At 46.4% G+C, this 17,563-nt stretch overlaps 1 protein-coding gene across 2 annotated transcripts; it reads right to left on the bottom strand.

Moving 5' to 3' along the window:
* Positions 1-2,196: 2,196 nt before the first annotated feature.
* Positions 2,197-10,518, bottom strand: Tlr6 (toll like receptor 6). 2 transcript variants are annotated; one of them, XM_021640678.2, is made up of 2 exons: positions 10,408-10,518; positions 2,197-4,797 (listed from the first exon to the last, which is right to left on the bottom strand). In XM_021640678.2, the coding sequence occupies exon 2, from the start codon at positions 4,761-4,763 to the stop codon at positions 2,349-2,351; it is 2,415 nt and encodes an 804-aa protein (XP_021496353.1). In that variant the 5' UTR covers positions 4,764-4,797; positions 10,408-10,518; the 3' UTR covers positions 2,197-2,348. The 2 variants fall into 2 exon arrangements, with proteins under 2 accessions (XP_021496353.1, XP_060221261.1); XM_060365278.1 differs by lacking the exon at positions 10,408-10,518 and adding an exon at positions 6,206-6,438.
* Positions 10,519-17,563: the final 7,045 nt, after the last annotated feature.

Raw genomic sequence — 17,563 nt, 5'->3', positions numbered from 1 at the left:
AGCAAACAAGACCTGGAAATACACCTAGAAGCAGTGAGAGCCCACTAACAACGTCATCATCTATGATCACAACACTGAGAGTGGCGTAGCAGGGCCTGTGCCGTCCTTAGGCTTGGTCTGGGGGCTGGGCGGCTTCTCTACTTTCAGCGATGTGGGGCAGTATTTCACAATTGTTTCTTTTTCACCTTGTTATGCTGATGGGAGTTTTCCATGTGTATCTCTTTAGTGAATTATCTGTTCTTGGGGTATTCCTGTTTTCATATTAGGATTCTACTTTAGTACCTTGATGTAATTCTCTTTTTTGTTACTGGCATTGGCCCTTCCAAACTGTGTAGACCTTTCACTTCCTGCTCATCTTTGCACCATTTCTTGAAACAATGAATTTATATATTTTATGTAGATTTAAGCTCAGGCTTTTCCTTGGTTATTGTTGCCATTCAGCTGAGAGCTGATGAACAAGGTTTAAGAAGAGCCTGGTTTTGGCATTTGTTGGTATCTGGAATGCCAATACTCCCTCCACAGCTGGTTTCTGGCTGCTGCTAACCCTGCCGCAGGATCGCTGGCTGTTTAGCAGTTGTGCAAGTCTACACAAGCCAGCTTCAGCACACCATTGGTACTTTATTTATTTGTTTTTGAGACAGGGTCTCGCTGTGTAGATAAAGCTGACCTCAAACTCAGAGATCCGTCTTCCTCTGTTTCCTGAGGAGAGAATTAAAGGCATATGCCTTTCTACTTTAATATTTTAAAAGCTCTTCACAAGATCAAATATCTATTGTTTTCCCAAACAAAAGTTTTCAGTAACTTCAAATTTTTATTATCAAACTAAAATGTTTACTAAGGAAAGTCAAAACACACAAGTAGGTGAAAAGAGAAAAAGGTCACCAGTAGCGCTGCCATAGTTTGCAGAATCGACGGAGACTTCTCTAAACCGAGGAGCATGTTTCAGCCCTCGATGCCTACCGACAAACTGCTGTTCAGTTCAATTCTCAATCTAGATAGATTGGTAATCTATCTACCGGACAGCAGAGCTCAGCCCAAGGCCAGCAAGGACCTACAGGACTCTCGCCGGACGGACACATACAATTGAATTTGCCTTCTTTCTTGCTAACATGAAGCCATGTAGACTCCTGCTCACAGTGCTCATCTGGGAAAGGAGCCGGGGAGGAAGCTTCCTGTGAATGGTGGAGTATTTACTCAAAAGGCCGCATCAACACGAAAGCGGACAGCACAGCCAGATGAGACTGAGCTGCCACTGTCCCCATCATCCCACAGCTTCACGCCACAGCTCTGTGGGGCTTTCCTCAAGTCTCTGTCAAAGCCGTGCGGCAAACAAGTGGCAACTGCCAGCTTTGTGCCACGGTGACAGAAGGCCATGTAAACGAAGGGAGACATGATCATGGGTTCCACCCAAGTTCATTTAAGTTCCTGGCTTTGGGACCTGAGGCTGGCTATGTGGTATCATGGCAGTGGGGGGGGAGGCAGGTGATGGAGGGGTTGTTTACCTCGGTGATAAGGAAGCAAAGAGAAGGGGTGAGGCGGAAGAACACTTCTAAGCTAACTGTGGTGGTCACCCCGGTAACTCCGGCACCGGAAGGCTGAGGCAGGAGCGCTCAGAGCGCAGGGACACTCCGGACTAGACATGGGGAGACCTGGCACTAGGAACAAGAAAAACGAGTCTCAGAAGAAAAACGTAGCCTTCAAAGCCGCCCCCCATGAATTCCTTCCTGTAATTAGGGCCCACCCTAACTGTCCATTCAGCTGAGAACTCAGCAGTGGAAAAGTCCATTAATGAAGTTAGCATCTTCATGAACTACTACAGCACCATCAGATTTTCCCTCAAGGCCTTCAAGCACAAGCCTCTGAGGACATTTTAGCTCCAAACCATCTGTGTTGTTTTGGTTTTTGTCATCCTAGCACACCGTAGGGTCACATTGGGGAGGGAGAACTTCAGCTGAGACAATGTCTCCATCAGACTGACCTGCAGGCAAGTTTGCAGGGGCGCGTTCTTGATCGACCCGGAAATGGGAGGGCCCAGCCCACCCCCACTCCTGCGCAGCACATCGGACAGGATGCGGAGAGCAAGGCTGAAAGCGGCATTCTTCCCCACCTCTACCTCAACCCTGCTCCAGATTCCGGCTTTAGTCCTGCCCTGACTTCCCTTCCCAACAGACTGCAAGGATAAGCCAAAAGAAGCCATTTCTTCCTCAAGGTGCTTTTGGTCATGTTGTTTATCATAGTCACAGAGACCAAACGAAGACAGCGCAACAGAAGGACCTCCCAAAAGGAACCTAAAGCCATAGCGCTCGTCAGAGCCATGCTGACAGTTTACTAAGTTGTGAACCCATGCTTCAAGTTTTCACATTATCTTCATCAACTAATACTGCCTTTGTAATAAAAGAAGCTCTAAGGTTGGCCCAAAACAGTCCACGTTTGCTCTTCTCCACAGGCCATTCTAAGTAAGTCCTCTGTGCCATGAGAGCCCGCAGCTTGTGGTACCGACTGGGGATGGTGTCCTGCTGGATGGGTTCCAGCAAGATCAGGATTAAGTTATCAGACCCTTTGTGGAAGAGACTGTGATGGGCAAAGTAGAGCTCATAGTGGCACCACTCGCTCTGGATGAAGTGCGGAGACAACACAAAAACAGACTTGTAGCTCTTCTCGATGGAATGGATGATATTCTCCACAATGCTCTTGCCAGGGACAAAGTTTCTCTCATGGAGGCAAACCCGTATGTCATCTTTCTCTAGGTTTGGCAGCAATTCATTCTTCACCCAGGCAGAATCATGCTCGCTGTATGAGACAAAAGCGTGGAACCGGAGATCCCTCTGGAGTTCCTCTAAGGGGGTGTTCCTGGCCCTGCGCCGGGTCTGTGTCCACTGACACAGCATCCTGAGGTACCAGGGCAGGTCAAAGTAGAGGCAGAGGAAGGCCACGGTGGCGGCCAACACCAGCACGCTGGCCCCGACAGTGACGGTCAGCAGAACGGTATCACAGGACAGTGGAGACACACGGAAGTCCTGCAGTGGTGTTCCCTTAGTGCTTTCTGGGTAGTCGCAGGTGTAAGAGCCAGGCCAACCCTCCACCACTGCGCTTGGTATTTGGCCTAGGCTTTTGACAAACTCTCTCAGCTCACATGTACACTGGAATGGATTGTTCCCTGCTCTTATGGACCGAATATTCTGACAGCTCTGGAAGAACTCTGCTGAGGGGTGGGACACTGAATTATGGTCAATGACCAGCACAGAAAGGCTGCTGAAGGCCTCACATCCAGGAAGGTCAGTTAAAGAATTGGCTGCTACATTGAGTTCCTGCAAAGCTTCCAGTTTAGTGATTTTGTGAGGAATGCTTGTAATTCTGTTATTGTGAAGGTCAAGGACCTTGACCTTGGGAGGTAAGCATCTGAAAACAGAGTCTGTAAGGACATTTGAAGACAAATTCAACACTAATATGCTCTCAGCCCAAGTGCATGTCCCTTCATAGGCATGAGAATCCAAGGAATTCAAACTAACATCCAAAGTTTCCAGAGAGAACATATACTTCGTCATGAGACCTACCTTCAAAAGGTTCTTCAAGCCATTCCTTTGTAAGATAAGTGTCTCCAATCTCTGTAGGGTGGAACAGCCTTGAAAAACACTGTCTGTGAAAACATTCTGGGTGAAGTTCAGAAACACGAATGAGCTTGGGAGCTGAGGGCACAGCATGTGGATGAAGGGCGTGTCTGAGATGGTGAGCCTCCCAATGTTCATCTTAGCAAACACAGAGTACAATGCCTCCTTTGAAAAAATGAAAACTTGGATTGTCACATGCTCTATCTTCAAGCCCTTCAGTGCCGTCTCCGAGTGAGTAAAATTTTCTGTATTGATGCTCTCAACTATTGTTAAGTTGTAGATGTTGAGATACTCCACTGCTTGGGGCCAAAGGGATCGGAAAAGTGTAACCAAACACTTCCAGTTTGTTTCCACATGGTGGAGAGTCAAGTTCAGTAAGGCCGGACCTCTGGTGAGTTCTAATAACAACGTAATTAACTGTTGGCAGTTTTCATCATTCAACTTAATATTACTCAGCTGTAAACATCCTAAAGTATTTACAGATATGTTCACTTGCACGGAGAACAAGCTGTTTGGATGAAAGAACAAATGGAGAACATTGGTATTCAGAACCTGAAGACTTTCTGTCTCGCCTTCTTTTACACGATAACCCACTAAGTCCAGAAGAATGTAGTTTAGGTGTAAGTGAGCAACTGGGAGCAGATCCAGTTGTCGGAACCTTGCAGCACTTAATCCCAAGAAACTCAGGTGTGTCAGGTTGCCAAAGTCCTTCGACACAGGAAGGACGTCAAAGTCATTGAATGAGAGGTCTAAGTGCCTCAAGCTCACCAGAGGGCAGCAAGAGACGCTTCGCATCTGATTGTGTGAAACATCCAAGTATTCTAAATACCTATTGAACTTGAACACACCAAAATCAAGTCTCCGTATTCTGTTGTGGGAGAGTATCAGAGCTCTCAGCTCTGACAGAAAGCTGATGTCAGTCATCCGGAGCTCGGGTATAGAGTTTTGAGACAGATTTAAGGTTTTTGTTCTTGGTGGCAGGTCTTTTGGGACATTAGTAAGGTTCCTGTTTGAATAGTCTACAGTAGACCCAAGTTCATCGGAGAACTTGGCCATGCTTCTGACTGTTATGGCCAGGATGCAGACAAAATGGAAACTTCCCATGATGGGATCTCTGCTTTGACTCACGTTGAAATGGCTGTCCCAGGGGGCCATTAGTGTTCTTCACAGCATTTTACTAGTTCAAGCTCTAGAGAAAAGAGAGACATTAGGATGAGTAAAGAAAGGTTAGGTGGTGGCTCTTGAACTTCCATTTCCCAGAATTCTCAAGTGCTTTCTTCATCCACTCTCTCACTCATCACCATGCCCATATTTTTATGTGATATTTTCTCAGCCTGCAGCCACAGGGGGCAATATGAACTTTTAATCAAAGTACTGTGACTATTTGTTTTGACTTGCCTGGGGGCTTCCTGAAGGACTTTCGCCTTTTTGTCACACTCAGGGCTGGAGCAGCCTCCTGGGTGGTGTTTGTCAAAAACAAAATTTAAAGACAAATATACTAGCTGCAGCCACCTGAGCCAGAAGTAACAAAGGACAAGCAACAGACACACCAAAAGGCCAGAGAAGAAAGGGAAAGGGAGAAAGGATATATACACACAAAGAAAGCAGGGCAAGGGGCTGGAGAGATGCTCAGAGGTTAAGAGCACTGTCTGCTCTTCCAGAGGTCCTGAGCTCAGTTCCCAGCAAGTATATGGTGGGGCGTAACCATCTGTAAGGAGATCTGGTGCCCTCTTTGGCATACAGGTGCACCAGCAAGCAGAGTACTGTATAAATAAATAAATAAATAAATCTTTAAAAAAGAAAGAAAGCAGGGAAAGAAGAGAAAGGGATGGAGGATGGAGGCAGGGAAAGGGGCAAAGACGCTTGAGGGCATCAACACAGATGGACACTCAAGAACTACAACATTCAGGCTCTGACGCAAATAGGGGGACAGAAGCCACCAAGAGGCTGTGTTCAGCTCTTGAAGTCAAACAAGTCTCCACAAACAACGTAATTCTCACAGCGGCCTCCTGCCCTCCTCCTCTCACCCCTGCCCCTGTCACGCTGGCCATTCACTGTCAGCATACCCTTTTCAGGGAAACAGAAGCACTTTATTCTTAGCAGAGGTTCATGTCGTTTGTTCCTTTGATGCCAGGGGTTTATTTTTGGCCACTGGATCTCATCTTTTGACGAACAGTTTAGTAAAAAGGAGTGTGCATTTTCTAACCACTATTAGCCTAAAGGTACAAACTGAAGGGAATGGGATTCAGCAGGTGACAGTCAGAAACTTTGAAGTTCCCACAGTTAACACAAAATGGGAGAAGCCAGCCACAGTGATGCAGTGTGATATCTGCCTAGAGAAGACCCAAAGAAGCCTGAGCGTTTTAGGCCAGCCTGGACTACATAGGGATAACATGTCTCGGGAAGAAAAAAGAAAGCACACGGAAAACTCTAGAATGTGTGTGAGGCTAAAGTATGTCTGCAATAAGTATTATTTAAGACAATAAATAGTAGTTATAATAAATAACTATTATTTAAGGCATGTGAGGCCTCACATGCCTCACACCAGATCATAGACATGAGCATGTCCGTGACGTTGAATGATAAGAAAAGATTACCTGAGGGGCGGGTGCACAGACCCGCAGACCTCGTGTTCCACTGAGGACAGATGATTGAGACAAACAGGCTAGTCCATCCTCTCTCCGGTTCGGTTCTGTACAGAAAACACCACTCATGATCTTGGGCCACAAATGCAGACACTTCCTAAACAGTGCCCTGTACTGAAGAATAACCAGAAGCGGGTTTCCACGGATGACTATTGCTCAGCGTTATTTACAGAACGACCCGTTGTTCATCACTGGAAGATGTACTGGGAATGGTAGAATGGTCACAGGCTAAGTGGGACTTGGATGCTTCTGGGTAGAGGAACTGATGAAACGGCATCTTGATTCAGATGGACCCACTGTGAAAGATGGCCACGAAGGGAGCAGGGGCAAGAAGGACCAGACACCAGGGACTACTAAGAAACAAGCTTTGGGCCAGTGAGGTGGCTCAGTGAGTAAAGGCACTGACAGCCTGAGTTCAATCCCTGGGACCTGCATGGTGAAAGAAGAGAACAAATTCCCTCAAGTTGTTCTCTGACCTCCATGCATGTTCTATGGCATGTGTACACAAATAAATAAGCACAGATAACCCAACCACCAATAAATAAATAATTGTGTGTGGAGTGACACACTCCTGTAATCCCAGAACCCAGAAGGTAGAGGCAGGAGGATCAAGAGGATCAAGAATTCAAAGTCATTCTTGGCTATATCAAAATAATATTGGAAGGAAGGAAGGAAGGAAGGAAGGAAGGAAGGAAGGAAGGAAAAGGAACTTGACACACAAACACAGCCCTTCCATGCATATTCATCCCTAAGGTCTCACATTAAAATATAAATAAAAGTCTCACAGTCCTTACGAATTAAAACATGTTAAAATTTCAATCTCTTTAAAATATTCAATCTCTTTAAAAAACAAAAAATCCAAAATCTCTTTTCAGGTCTTTCAGCTGTTGGCTCCTGTAAAAATCAAAATTAAATCAAATACTGTCATCAAGAGGGAAGAACCAGGTCACAGTCACAATCTGAACCCTGATCTCCAGCAGTATAAATAACTCAGTGCCCAATGCCTGGATCCACACATGAGCTTCCGGCTCCTCCAGAGGGCGTGGGTCACCCCTCTGGCTCTGCTCTCTCAGCACACACAGCCTCGTCTCTGGGCTCTGGCAGGCTGGCTCCAGTCCCCGACGCTGCAGTTCTTGGTGGTCAGCCCGCAGTAGTGGCATCTCCAAAACTGCGGGGTCCCTTGCTGCACCTGGGCTGCACTTTCACCAATGGCCTCTCCTAGGCTCTCTTCATGGTGCCACGCCCCAACCTCTGTGCATGAGCCCTGCGGTCCTGAGCCTTCAGCTGCCCCTGAGGTTGCACCTTCAGCAATGGCTTCTTCCTGCCTCTCACAGTGCCAAGCCTCAGCTACTCTCCACGACCCCCCTCGTGTCTTCAGAACCAGTACCACCTGGGTGAGTCTTACACTACCAAGCCCAGCTGCCAACCTGAGGTACAACTGTAGCTGCCTCTGGAACAAAAGCTCCTCTGTGTCTTTGGAAACACTTCCCAGAAGATTTCACCTCAGTGACGCTGGTTAGTTTTTAATCACTGCTGAATTCTTAGCTCCAGCTGACCCAGTAAAGCAAAGATTTCGCTTCAATAGTTCTGGAATCTTGTTAATCACAGCTAACTGATTGTTCAGCCCCAGCTAACCAGAACCAGAGAATCTCAAATCAAAATAGCTAACAGCCCTGATAGAGTCTTTAATCTTCCCTCTGAAACTTCACAAGCCAGGCCTCCATCTTCTGCACTGCTAGCAACATTTTTATCTTCCAAGCTCCTACAGAGCATCTCCCACAGAGCTCTTTAACACGAAAAGGTTCTTCTAGCCCAAAGTTCCAGAGTCCTTCCACAATCCTCCCCAGCCATGGTGAGGGCTGTCACAGCAACATCCTGCTACGCAGGTACCAATTCGTCTTAGGGTTTCTATTTTTGCCGTTCCTACCCTGACTTCCTTTGATAATGAACAGCGATGTGGAGGCCAGAGAAACCTTTTCCTTCGCAACTTGTTTTTGGTCATGGTGTTTTGTGGCAGCAATAGAAACCCTAACGAAGACGCTACTGAGTAGGAAAGAAAAATCAGTACTATTCTACTTGGTAATTCTACTTGGTAATTTGGCAAGTTACATACATTCCTTTAATATACATTGGTCTTTATTTTAGCAATCCTACTGAAGGCAAAGTGAGATTATGGGCATACTCAAGACATGGTGAAAACTGGAAATATAAGAAGGGCTAGCGTAGAAAACAATGACATTCATAACGCAGCTCAGCATGAAGGCTCAGGTACTATTAAAACCCGTGAACAGAAGACTACCAAGCTGCATGTGTGTAGAGACAAAACTTGTAAAAATACAAATCAGAACTCGGCACACATAAAGCCTATGGAGGTGGGGAAGAATGTGAAAAGAAATCATGCTAATAGTATTTATGTCCAAGTCATAACATAATTTCATTTTCTTTATTTCCTTCCTTCCTTCCTTCCTTCCTTCCTTCCTTCCTTCCTTCTTTCTTTCTTTTTCAAGACAGGTTTCTCTGTGTAGACTCTGACTGTCCTGGACTTACTTTGTAGACCAGACTGGCCTTGAACTCACAGAGATCAGCCTGCCTCTGCTTTCCTGAGTGCTGTGACTAAAGGCGTGTGCTACCACTCCTATCTTTAATTTTCTTTCTTATACTTGCAGAGTTTTGACAAAACTTTGAAACTTTTAACAAATCTTTTATTCTCTCAGACTATTACCTTGAAATCTTGTAAACAGTTGTTTTTGCCAGGATTGCAGCCTGAGAAGGAGGTGGGCATCAACTCCCCCCCCTTACTGAAGCAATGGAGAGTTGCTGGGAGGAGGAGAGTCGGTTTTCTCTGAGGACGGAGCCCTTGGTAGATGAACACCCTCCAGTGGAAGGTCACGTACCCAAGAGTGTACAGAAAGCACAAATTGAACTTGAGGGGAAAAAAGGAGGATGGGCAGGGAAGAGGCTGGATCAGGGAGGAATGGGGGAGGGGTGAATACAATCAAAAGACGTTGTATAGAATTCTCAAAGAACTATTAAGTTTTAAAAGCTTTAAAGTTCTCTTAAAGCATACCCCAAATAAAGTTCTGTATGCAAATAAGCATGCTTTTGTTATCTATAACGTTACTACACACATGGAGAGTCACCTCTGCGACACCATGGTGGAGAATTAACATGCATGGATTAGGTCCTATCCTACAAATGCTCTGACAGCTTGTGGGTCTGTGTTGAGAAGACTGTCATTCAGCCACCACGTGGCCATGAGGACACCTATGAGTCCTGCTGAAACCCTTAAAACCTTAGACTACACATTCTGAGAAACAGCCCTGAACTTTAGTGTATATATAAGCCCAGGGAGTGGGACAAGGGGGGGGGCCACTGGAAAATTCAGAAGTTCAAATTTTTTTAAAGTATGAGGAGACAAGAGTAAGAATTCGTTTAATACATCAAAAACAAAGCGAAAGGAAAAAGAACAGTTAGCATAACTCCTTTTTCAAAACCGGAAAAGATGGGTGGAGGGAGCGCTATAAAAGTTAAAGCAACAAGAAAGGGAAGGGTAGGAAGTTACCAGTAAGGGCAAGAGCAGGAAGGGGTCTGCAATCAAGTCAACACAAAAACAAAGCAGGAGAAACCTGGCCCTGTCAGTGCCAGCCACCTGCTGGAGTCAGAGTTACAGAGAGTTTGGGAATCTGGCCTCAGGCACTCCCGCCACTTAAATAATGTTCATTCAGAGTCCTTTCTGGACAACTAGTGCAGGGAAAACGAGTTCACTAAGAGTGACCAAACTAAGCCCTTCCTCCAAAATGCTCATGACTTAGAGAGAGTACAGACGAATCAAAGATTATAGTGCCACGTGACGGGGAAACCACACACACAACTACAAACTTTGTGAAAGGAGAAAACAGCCCAAACCAGTTCAAAAAAAATAACAAGGCAAGCGAGTCGGCTCACTGCCGTGGCTACCGCTGAAATGCAGCTGTCTTCCGCTACCGTAACTCACAGGATCTGTCCTGATGGAGTTCACACTTGAAAGCACTACCATAGAATTGTTTTGCAAAAGTTTCAAAGGAAGGTATTCCCTCACTGACGTTAGCATTTTCTTTCTCATTTGAAACGACCACACAATAACTTGAAAAACGCAGAAAAACCTTCTTACTTACCAAGACTTCCTTCTCCAAAGAGAAAGTAAACTCCAAAGCTTTCTGAAAAAATAAGCGCTTGACCAACCAGTCCTTGGCCCGGGAACAGCGGTTCTTAGGAGGGGCTTGGCGCCACCTCTTGGCAGTCTATGGAATTACCCATGAGCTCTTGTGAGCCGCAGTCGGTAAATCCTTACTGCGGTGGATTAATCCGGATTCGTATAAACGAGTAGATTGTGAAATGTTCGCTCTTACTATAAGTATTTATTTATGGCATTTTTTTTTTGCGTTTTCAGGCTGAATTTTAAATCGCAACCAGGATAGAAAATTATGAAACACAGTTCCCTGTTGTGACAATCCTTCATATCCCCACCACCACACACACAATCCCCCAAATCACCCCTGTCGTTCAAGCAGGGGTTGAGCATCTTGGGACTGAAGATACTTTAAAAATGAGCTTAAGCCCATGGTTTGCTCTTTGGAAAGTCAGTTTTCGAGAGTTTTGCGGCTGATACACCTTTAGCCTGACTCCAGTTTCACCAACATTTAATATTATTGGGCATTTTAATTTTTAATTCTGGAAGAGCAAGCGACACTGGGATCCTTCTAAACCAGCTTAGAAGTTGGTTTTCTAAAGGCAGTTTGGAATTTGAGGACACTTTCTGCCAAGGCTGAAGGCAAAGAGAAGGAAGGGCTAGTCAGACACTTGGAGCAGGTGGCCCTGGCAAAGGACTGAACACACTCGCTAAATGACCATCCCCTAACTGATCGCACTGGCTGTCACCCTCTCATCTTTACAAAACAAGCAAACAAACAAGCAAACAGGGCAAAGCAAATTAAGACTGCGCGTTGGCTGTTGAGGAGGGTGAAATCACTTCTGCCTTCTGCAGGAAGGGAGGAACAGCACCTTACTGTTCATCCTTACTCATCAACCGTAAGAGGAAGTTTTCCCAGAATGGGTCGGGCTCAGCAAGGAGGGATGGGGCAAGCTGGCAGCATGAGCATGAGGAGAGATGCTGGGGGATCTGACGGGAGACACAGGCAGAGGGGACAGAACCAGTGAGATTCGGGGGGTTGCAGGCAGCATGGAGCCTACTTCTTAGAAAACACAAGATACAGATATATACACACAGGCTTGCACAAACACACACACACAGGCACACATACATGTGCATGTACCACTGAAGACTGGTCACATGACTCACGTCTCAATTGTATTGCATAATACAGCCTCTTGCTGAGGCTGTCACAACTCTAAGGGGAAGGTAAAGCAACCAAGTAACTAACACGAGGGGACAGTGTGACAGGGAAAGGAGAAGAGAACAGGCTGGGCTGAGTCCCTCGCCTGCCACTTGCTAACGGGGCGGCATCAGGTAAGTTGTGCAACCTCACTGAGATTGTTTCTTTATCTACAGAGTGGTCAGAGCCGTGGGTTTTAGGGATGGTAATGAAGATCTAGTCCCTGGAAGGTGGCTGACACAAAAGAAGAGGAGGAGACTTGCTCTGGAAAGCTTTCAGATGGGGAGGTAGAGCCATCATAGAACTGTGACCGAATGCAGCAGCACAGGCTGCAGGCCACGGCCTGGCACACCCGTGCGGGGCTTGTCTTGCTGCCAGCTTTACGCCGGGCACTTTTCAAGTACTCACCAGCACTCACAAAGGTGAGATAAGCATTTCCATCACCCCCACCCGACCTGCTTCAGCAGCAGCTAGGACACGGACTGGCCAGGGCGGGCAGCCCCAAGACCTCATGCTCCGTCCGTGTAGCAGTGTGCCAGGTCCCAAGACTCACAAGAGGGAGCACAGAGACTCGCCCGTTACACTGAGGAGCAGGGTCCCAGCTGATGAATGCCGGCAGCCGGAAGGTAGAGGGAGCATCTCTGCCCCCATGTCCGCTTTTCTGACTTCTCGAGCCGTAAGAACACATTGCTGTTGTTTCAAGCCCCATGCCTGAGGGAAATGTAGTATGTCATCCACAGGAGACTAACGGCAGGATTGCACACACATGCTGAAGCACACACAGTCTTCTCAGAGGTTGCCTCAGAGCTGTGGCTGCCAGCAGAGCTCACCATTTTATGTCCTTTTAACCTTTAAAAAATGCCGTGTGTGTGTGTGTGTGTGTGTGTGTGTGTGTGTGTGTGTGTGTGTGGTATTAAAAAAAAAAAGCAAAATAGCATCTCAGAGGTGGGCCTCAGATTTGCAATCCTCCTGCCTCAGCTCCCCAGTGTTGACATTGCAGGCATGTGCCACCCTATTCCAACTTTATGGATTATGTTATTTTAATTTTTTCAAATTAAAATGCTAAATCGGGATAAATAAGACAACATAGCCCAAAGCCAGCTAATAGCGTGTCCAATTCAAACAGAAGCAAAACATTATTAAGTATTGGTATTAAAAATGACATTTGCAGACTGGAGCGATGGCTCAGCAGTTAAAAGCACTGACTGCTCTTCCAGAGGTCCTGAGTTCAATTCCCAGCAACCACACGGTGGCTCATGACCATCTGTAATGGAATCTGATTTCCTCTTCTGGTGTGTGTGTGTGTGTGTGTGTGTGTGTGTGTGAAAACAGAGAATTCATATACATAAAATAAGGAAATTAAAAAAAAATTGTGCCAAGCATTGGTGGCCCACACCTTTAATCCCAGCACTTGGGAGGCAGAGGCCGGCGGGTTTCTGTGAGTTTGAGGCTAGCCTTTTCCACAGAGTGAGTTCCAGGACAGCCAGGGCTATTACACAGAGAAACCCTGTGTTGATAAACCTAAATAAGTAAACAAGTGAACAACATTTGCGGTTGGCTTCGCGGAGAGACAAGCCTTGGGTTGTATAAAAAGTGTATCTATAGCACATACAACTGTCTAATAGCATCCAGATTTTATAAGGTTTCAACAAACCAATATAAATGTAACAGAAACCGAAAGGGGGAGGGCGAAGTAAGCCGAAGACATAAACAGGTGGGTAACGGGGCCGTAGAAACGGTCTAACACGAGAAAGGACACCGCCAAGCGTCCTCACGAACCGCGGAAATAGGTTCAGACACTGCTCCTGGTCGCACATCACTGCGCACCAGCCCGGGCTTATTTCCTAGCTGAGCGACAGAGGGTGTCTGTCCTTGCCTTCTTACTCCCCATCTCTGTCTGCCCCGCCAACACTGGAAACCAGTCCTTGAGATCGGCCACCTGCCGACATCCACCACCCTGTCTGACGTGCGGTTCGGGGTTTCGTTCACCGAGTTGAGCTATCGGCGCTTTGCCAACTCTAGGGTTTTTAGTAGTTCCATGATCTGACTTGTCAGCGTCCCGATTTCCATTTCCACCCCAAGTCCTTCCCTCCGATGCCAGCAATCCCCCGCTCACTGCGCTGGTCAGAAACCACCACTCGTCCCTTCACTGTTCCTCCGCATTCACACTCAGCTACCCATTCCTCTCTCCGCAAGTTAAGTCACTCTGCGCTGGACCTCAGAGCCGGAGTAGCTCAGCGTAGGGCGGGAAGGTCCACGCCACCAAGGCAGAGCTCATGTGGACCGCACTCTGCGTCCTGTCCTCCAGGGGGCGCGATGCTACCAGCCCTCTCGCGGCCCTTCGCGGGCCTCACCTAATCTTTCTCACCACTCCCCTTGTCCCCTGTTACTTGTCTGACACTTCTCTCCCTCTTCATTCTTGGCTGATGGCTGCACAAAGAAAACAGCCCCCAGAAGAAGAGAGCGCTACCTTCCGCCAAGCTCTGCCACCCTAGCTGAACTGCTCTCTGTCCCTGGAAGGAAGGGCTCCCTTTTGCCTGGTCTACTCAGCAAGTCTCCCTTGTAATTACCCTCTCTCTGCTTTAAAGTCAACATTATCTTCCCTACTGTAAGATTTCAACCTGGACACAACGCTGCAGTTTCTTCACCTCTAAAAGGCAAATCCCTTCCGTTAAAGACACAGCCTCCCCATCCTTGTTCCTCCTCACACCAGAACACGGCTGATTCCCCCCTCCCAACACACACTCACCATCACTAACTGTACTGTTCTCTTAAATGCATGCCAATCAGACGTCCTTCCCTGCTGCTCAAGAGAGAGCTCTTTCCAGGGTCATTAAATGGGCTATCGTAATGCCAAACGCAATGGTCAAGTTTCATTTTTCATCTCATTTGAATCATCAAGAAGCATTTTATGTGGTTGAAACATCTTTTGTGTGTGTGTGGGGGGGGGTTATCAAGACAGGGTTTCTTTGTGTAGCTGTGGTTGTCCAGACTAGCTCTGTAGACCAGGCTGGCCTTGAACTCAGAGACCCGCTTGCCTCTGCCTCTCAAGTGCTGAGATTATTGGCGTGAGCCGTCACAGCCCAGCTTGCATGGCTGAAACATCTTAAAAGGTTTTCTTTCCCGGTGTTCTGGTCACCTGTCTTTCATCCCTTTTCTTTCTGGGTGTTCTGGATGTTCTGCCTTCCTTCCCTTTTCTTTGAATTTCCTGTGAACTCACTGGCGTTCCTCCCCACTCTCTTGGGCCCTTTCTGTCTCAGATCTGTTTTGAACTTCTCTTTAAGTGCATTGTGGCTCACGGCATCAGTACCAGCGACCCCCCAGTAACTGTCTCAAACGCAGACTTTCCTGAAGTCTGGAGACTCTTCAGACTCCTTCATCCACTGCCTGATAAACACTTGCCGGGCCATTCTTGCTGAGACTGCTTGCTCAGTCCCGCTACCTTCATCTCCCACACTGTGCTTTACACCCTTCCTCATCTGCCTTTGATCTTTCCGCTCTCCCAGAATCTCAGTATGAGATCCTGGAGTAACTGGTAACTCCATTCTCGTGTTGAAGCTATCAAGATTTACATCCTAGCCAAAACCACATTTTGCTAGGTTTTCTTCAAAATACGCCAAAGAGATTCATAAACAAAGTGCGCTTGCTCTGAATGTTATATTCTCATGATGATGAGATGCCCAAGGTCAAGATCATCATCACCATCACTGCCTCACAGGGATAAGGGGAATAGCTCTTTACTGGCCTTTCCGTTCACCTCTGTTCATTCAGCCCCAACCACCTCAACACAACCAGAGTCAACATATCTTCTGTTCCAAAACTGAAGGCTTCCCTTCTACTCACAAGTGTAGATGGAGCCCAGTCCTTCTCACCCACCATGCTCCACACCTTACAGGTTCTGCAAAACCTTTATTTCTCCTGCTGTGTTATCAGTTAGGGCCTCCAGAGTACAAGCAGCATCGCTGGCTACATAATTCATACTTTTGAAGAGTTGTGTTGAAAGCCTGGGGGACGACTCAGTGGTTAAAGTGCTTGTCACAGAGGTGTGATCTTCAGAGCCCAAGTAAACACTGGGTGGGCTGGATATCCCACCAGTGATTCTAACCTTGAACGGCAGAGATGAGATCCTCAGAGCAAGCTGCCTGTTGAAACTGTCTGTATCGGTGAGCTCTGGGTTTGAACAACAGGTCCTGTCTCTTTGAATAATGAAGGAGAGAAATTGAGGATAATTGCCAACATCCACCTTGGGCTCACATACACATATACACCCATGGGCATGAATGTTCCACACGTGTGCCCACATACATGCAAAAGTGAGCCATGCATACATGCACACAGGAAGAAAGAAGGAGAAAGAGAAATGTTAATGAATTGTTTGAAGGTGCTGAATCACAGTGGAGAGCACTGGGGCATGTCTGCTAAAGGCAGCCCAACTGTTCTGTTCCTAACCTCTTGGAAGAGAATATATACAAAGACAATCGTCACAGCATTCTCCGCAAGTGAATGAAACCTGAAACATACCAAACATCTAAACATACTAAAAAAAAGTAGGAAATTGATAGACTGTGACACAAATGGAAGTCTAAAGGACATCAAAATGAGTATCCTAGAGCTACATGGATGAACTTGACTGAGTCTCAGACAAACCTAACGTTAGGCCTGGGAAAGCGGCTCCGTTGGTGGAGTGCTTGCCTAGCATGCAGGGTGCCCTGGATTTGATCCCCAGCATGTATAACTTCGGTATAGTGGAAAATTCCTGCAACCCAGCACTTGGGAGGTAGGGTTAGGGGAGGTCATCTTTGTCTACACTGCAAGTTCGAGGCTAGCCTGGGACACCTGAGACCCTATCTCAGATAAACAAATAATCTAATGATGAATTATCTAATTTCTATAGTTGTTTATAAAATTATAAATCATTTACAGATCATTTAAAACATTTAAATACTTTTTACACATCCATGGGAAAGGTTATTGACAGTAAACACAGAAAAATACAGGTGAAGAGATTCACAACTAATGCAGGGCAATAGTGACCTTCAAAGAAAACGCAGAAAGAAAGGAAAAGGCTTTTAAATAGATCCTTAACATCGTTTCCTTTGAAGTAAAGGTTCCAAAATAAATACATCAAAAAAGGCAATACTTGATACATCTTAGCATTTCCTTCCCTTTTTGCCTACAAATAAGTATTTATCCTGTTACCTTCAACTTCTCTATATGTTTTAAATAGTCCAAAATGTTTTAAATCAATGAAAAAATTTTAAGTTGCAAAAAAGTAAAACATCTGAAAAAGACTGCATTGGCTTGGAAGTAGCTGCCTGTAAGTACAGGGTATAATTTACAGTTGGGCGGGAGCATGGGAGCCACTTTGTTTCGAGGATTGTTTGGTGGATAATTCTTTGCTGCATAGGTGTGGTGTAAAAGGAGAAAAAGGAAACCCACCCTGTCTGATTACCTGCTGCCCCCAGCTGAGTGGCGGGTACAGCAGAGACAATGCTTGTCTCTAGGCAGGAGCAGAAGTCACAGCATGAATGCCGACACCAGTGATTCATGGAAACATCCCTGTCCCAGCTGAGCCATGATTTAGTAAGAGTCACAGTTTCAGAACTGGAAGAAGTGGTGTGGGATGGTGTTGGGGAAGATGCTCTGTGCTCTATTTTTGAAATAGAAAGTCGGGTACAGGAGCCCAGCACAGAGATTAGGTTTTATGTTCTGGCTCAATTCACAAAGACCAGCCTTGATTTAAAATGGTTTCCAACCTCAATCACATCCAGATGGCTTTCCAACTTTTCTATGAGCATAAAAATAAAAAGCTGGGGGTGTGGGAGGTGGCCCATGCCCTTAGGCCTAGCATTCAGGAGGCAGAGGCAGCTGGATCTGAGTTCAAGGCCAGCTTGGTGTACAGAGAGTTCCAGGACAGGCAGGGCTATGCAATGTCTTG

Source organism: Meriones unguiculatus, chromosome 12 (assembly GCF_030254825.1).
Source record: "Meriones unguiculatus strain TT.TT164.6M chromosome 12, Bangor_MerUng_6.1, whole genome shotgun sequence".
Taxonomy (NCBI): Eukaryota; Metazoa; Chordata; class Mammalia; order Rodentia; family Muridae; genus Meriones; species Meriones unguiculatus.
Note: the sequence above shows the minus strand (reverse complement) of the source record. Positions and strands in the feature narration are given on the sequence as shown.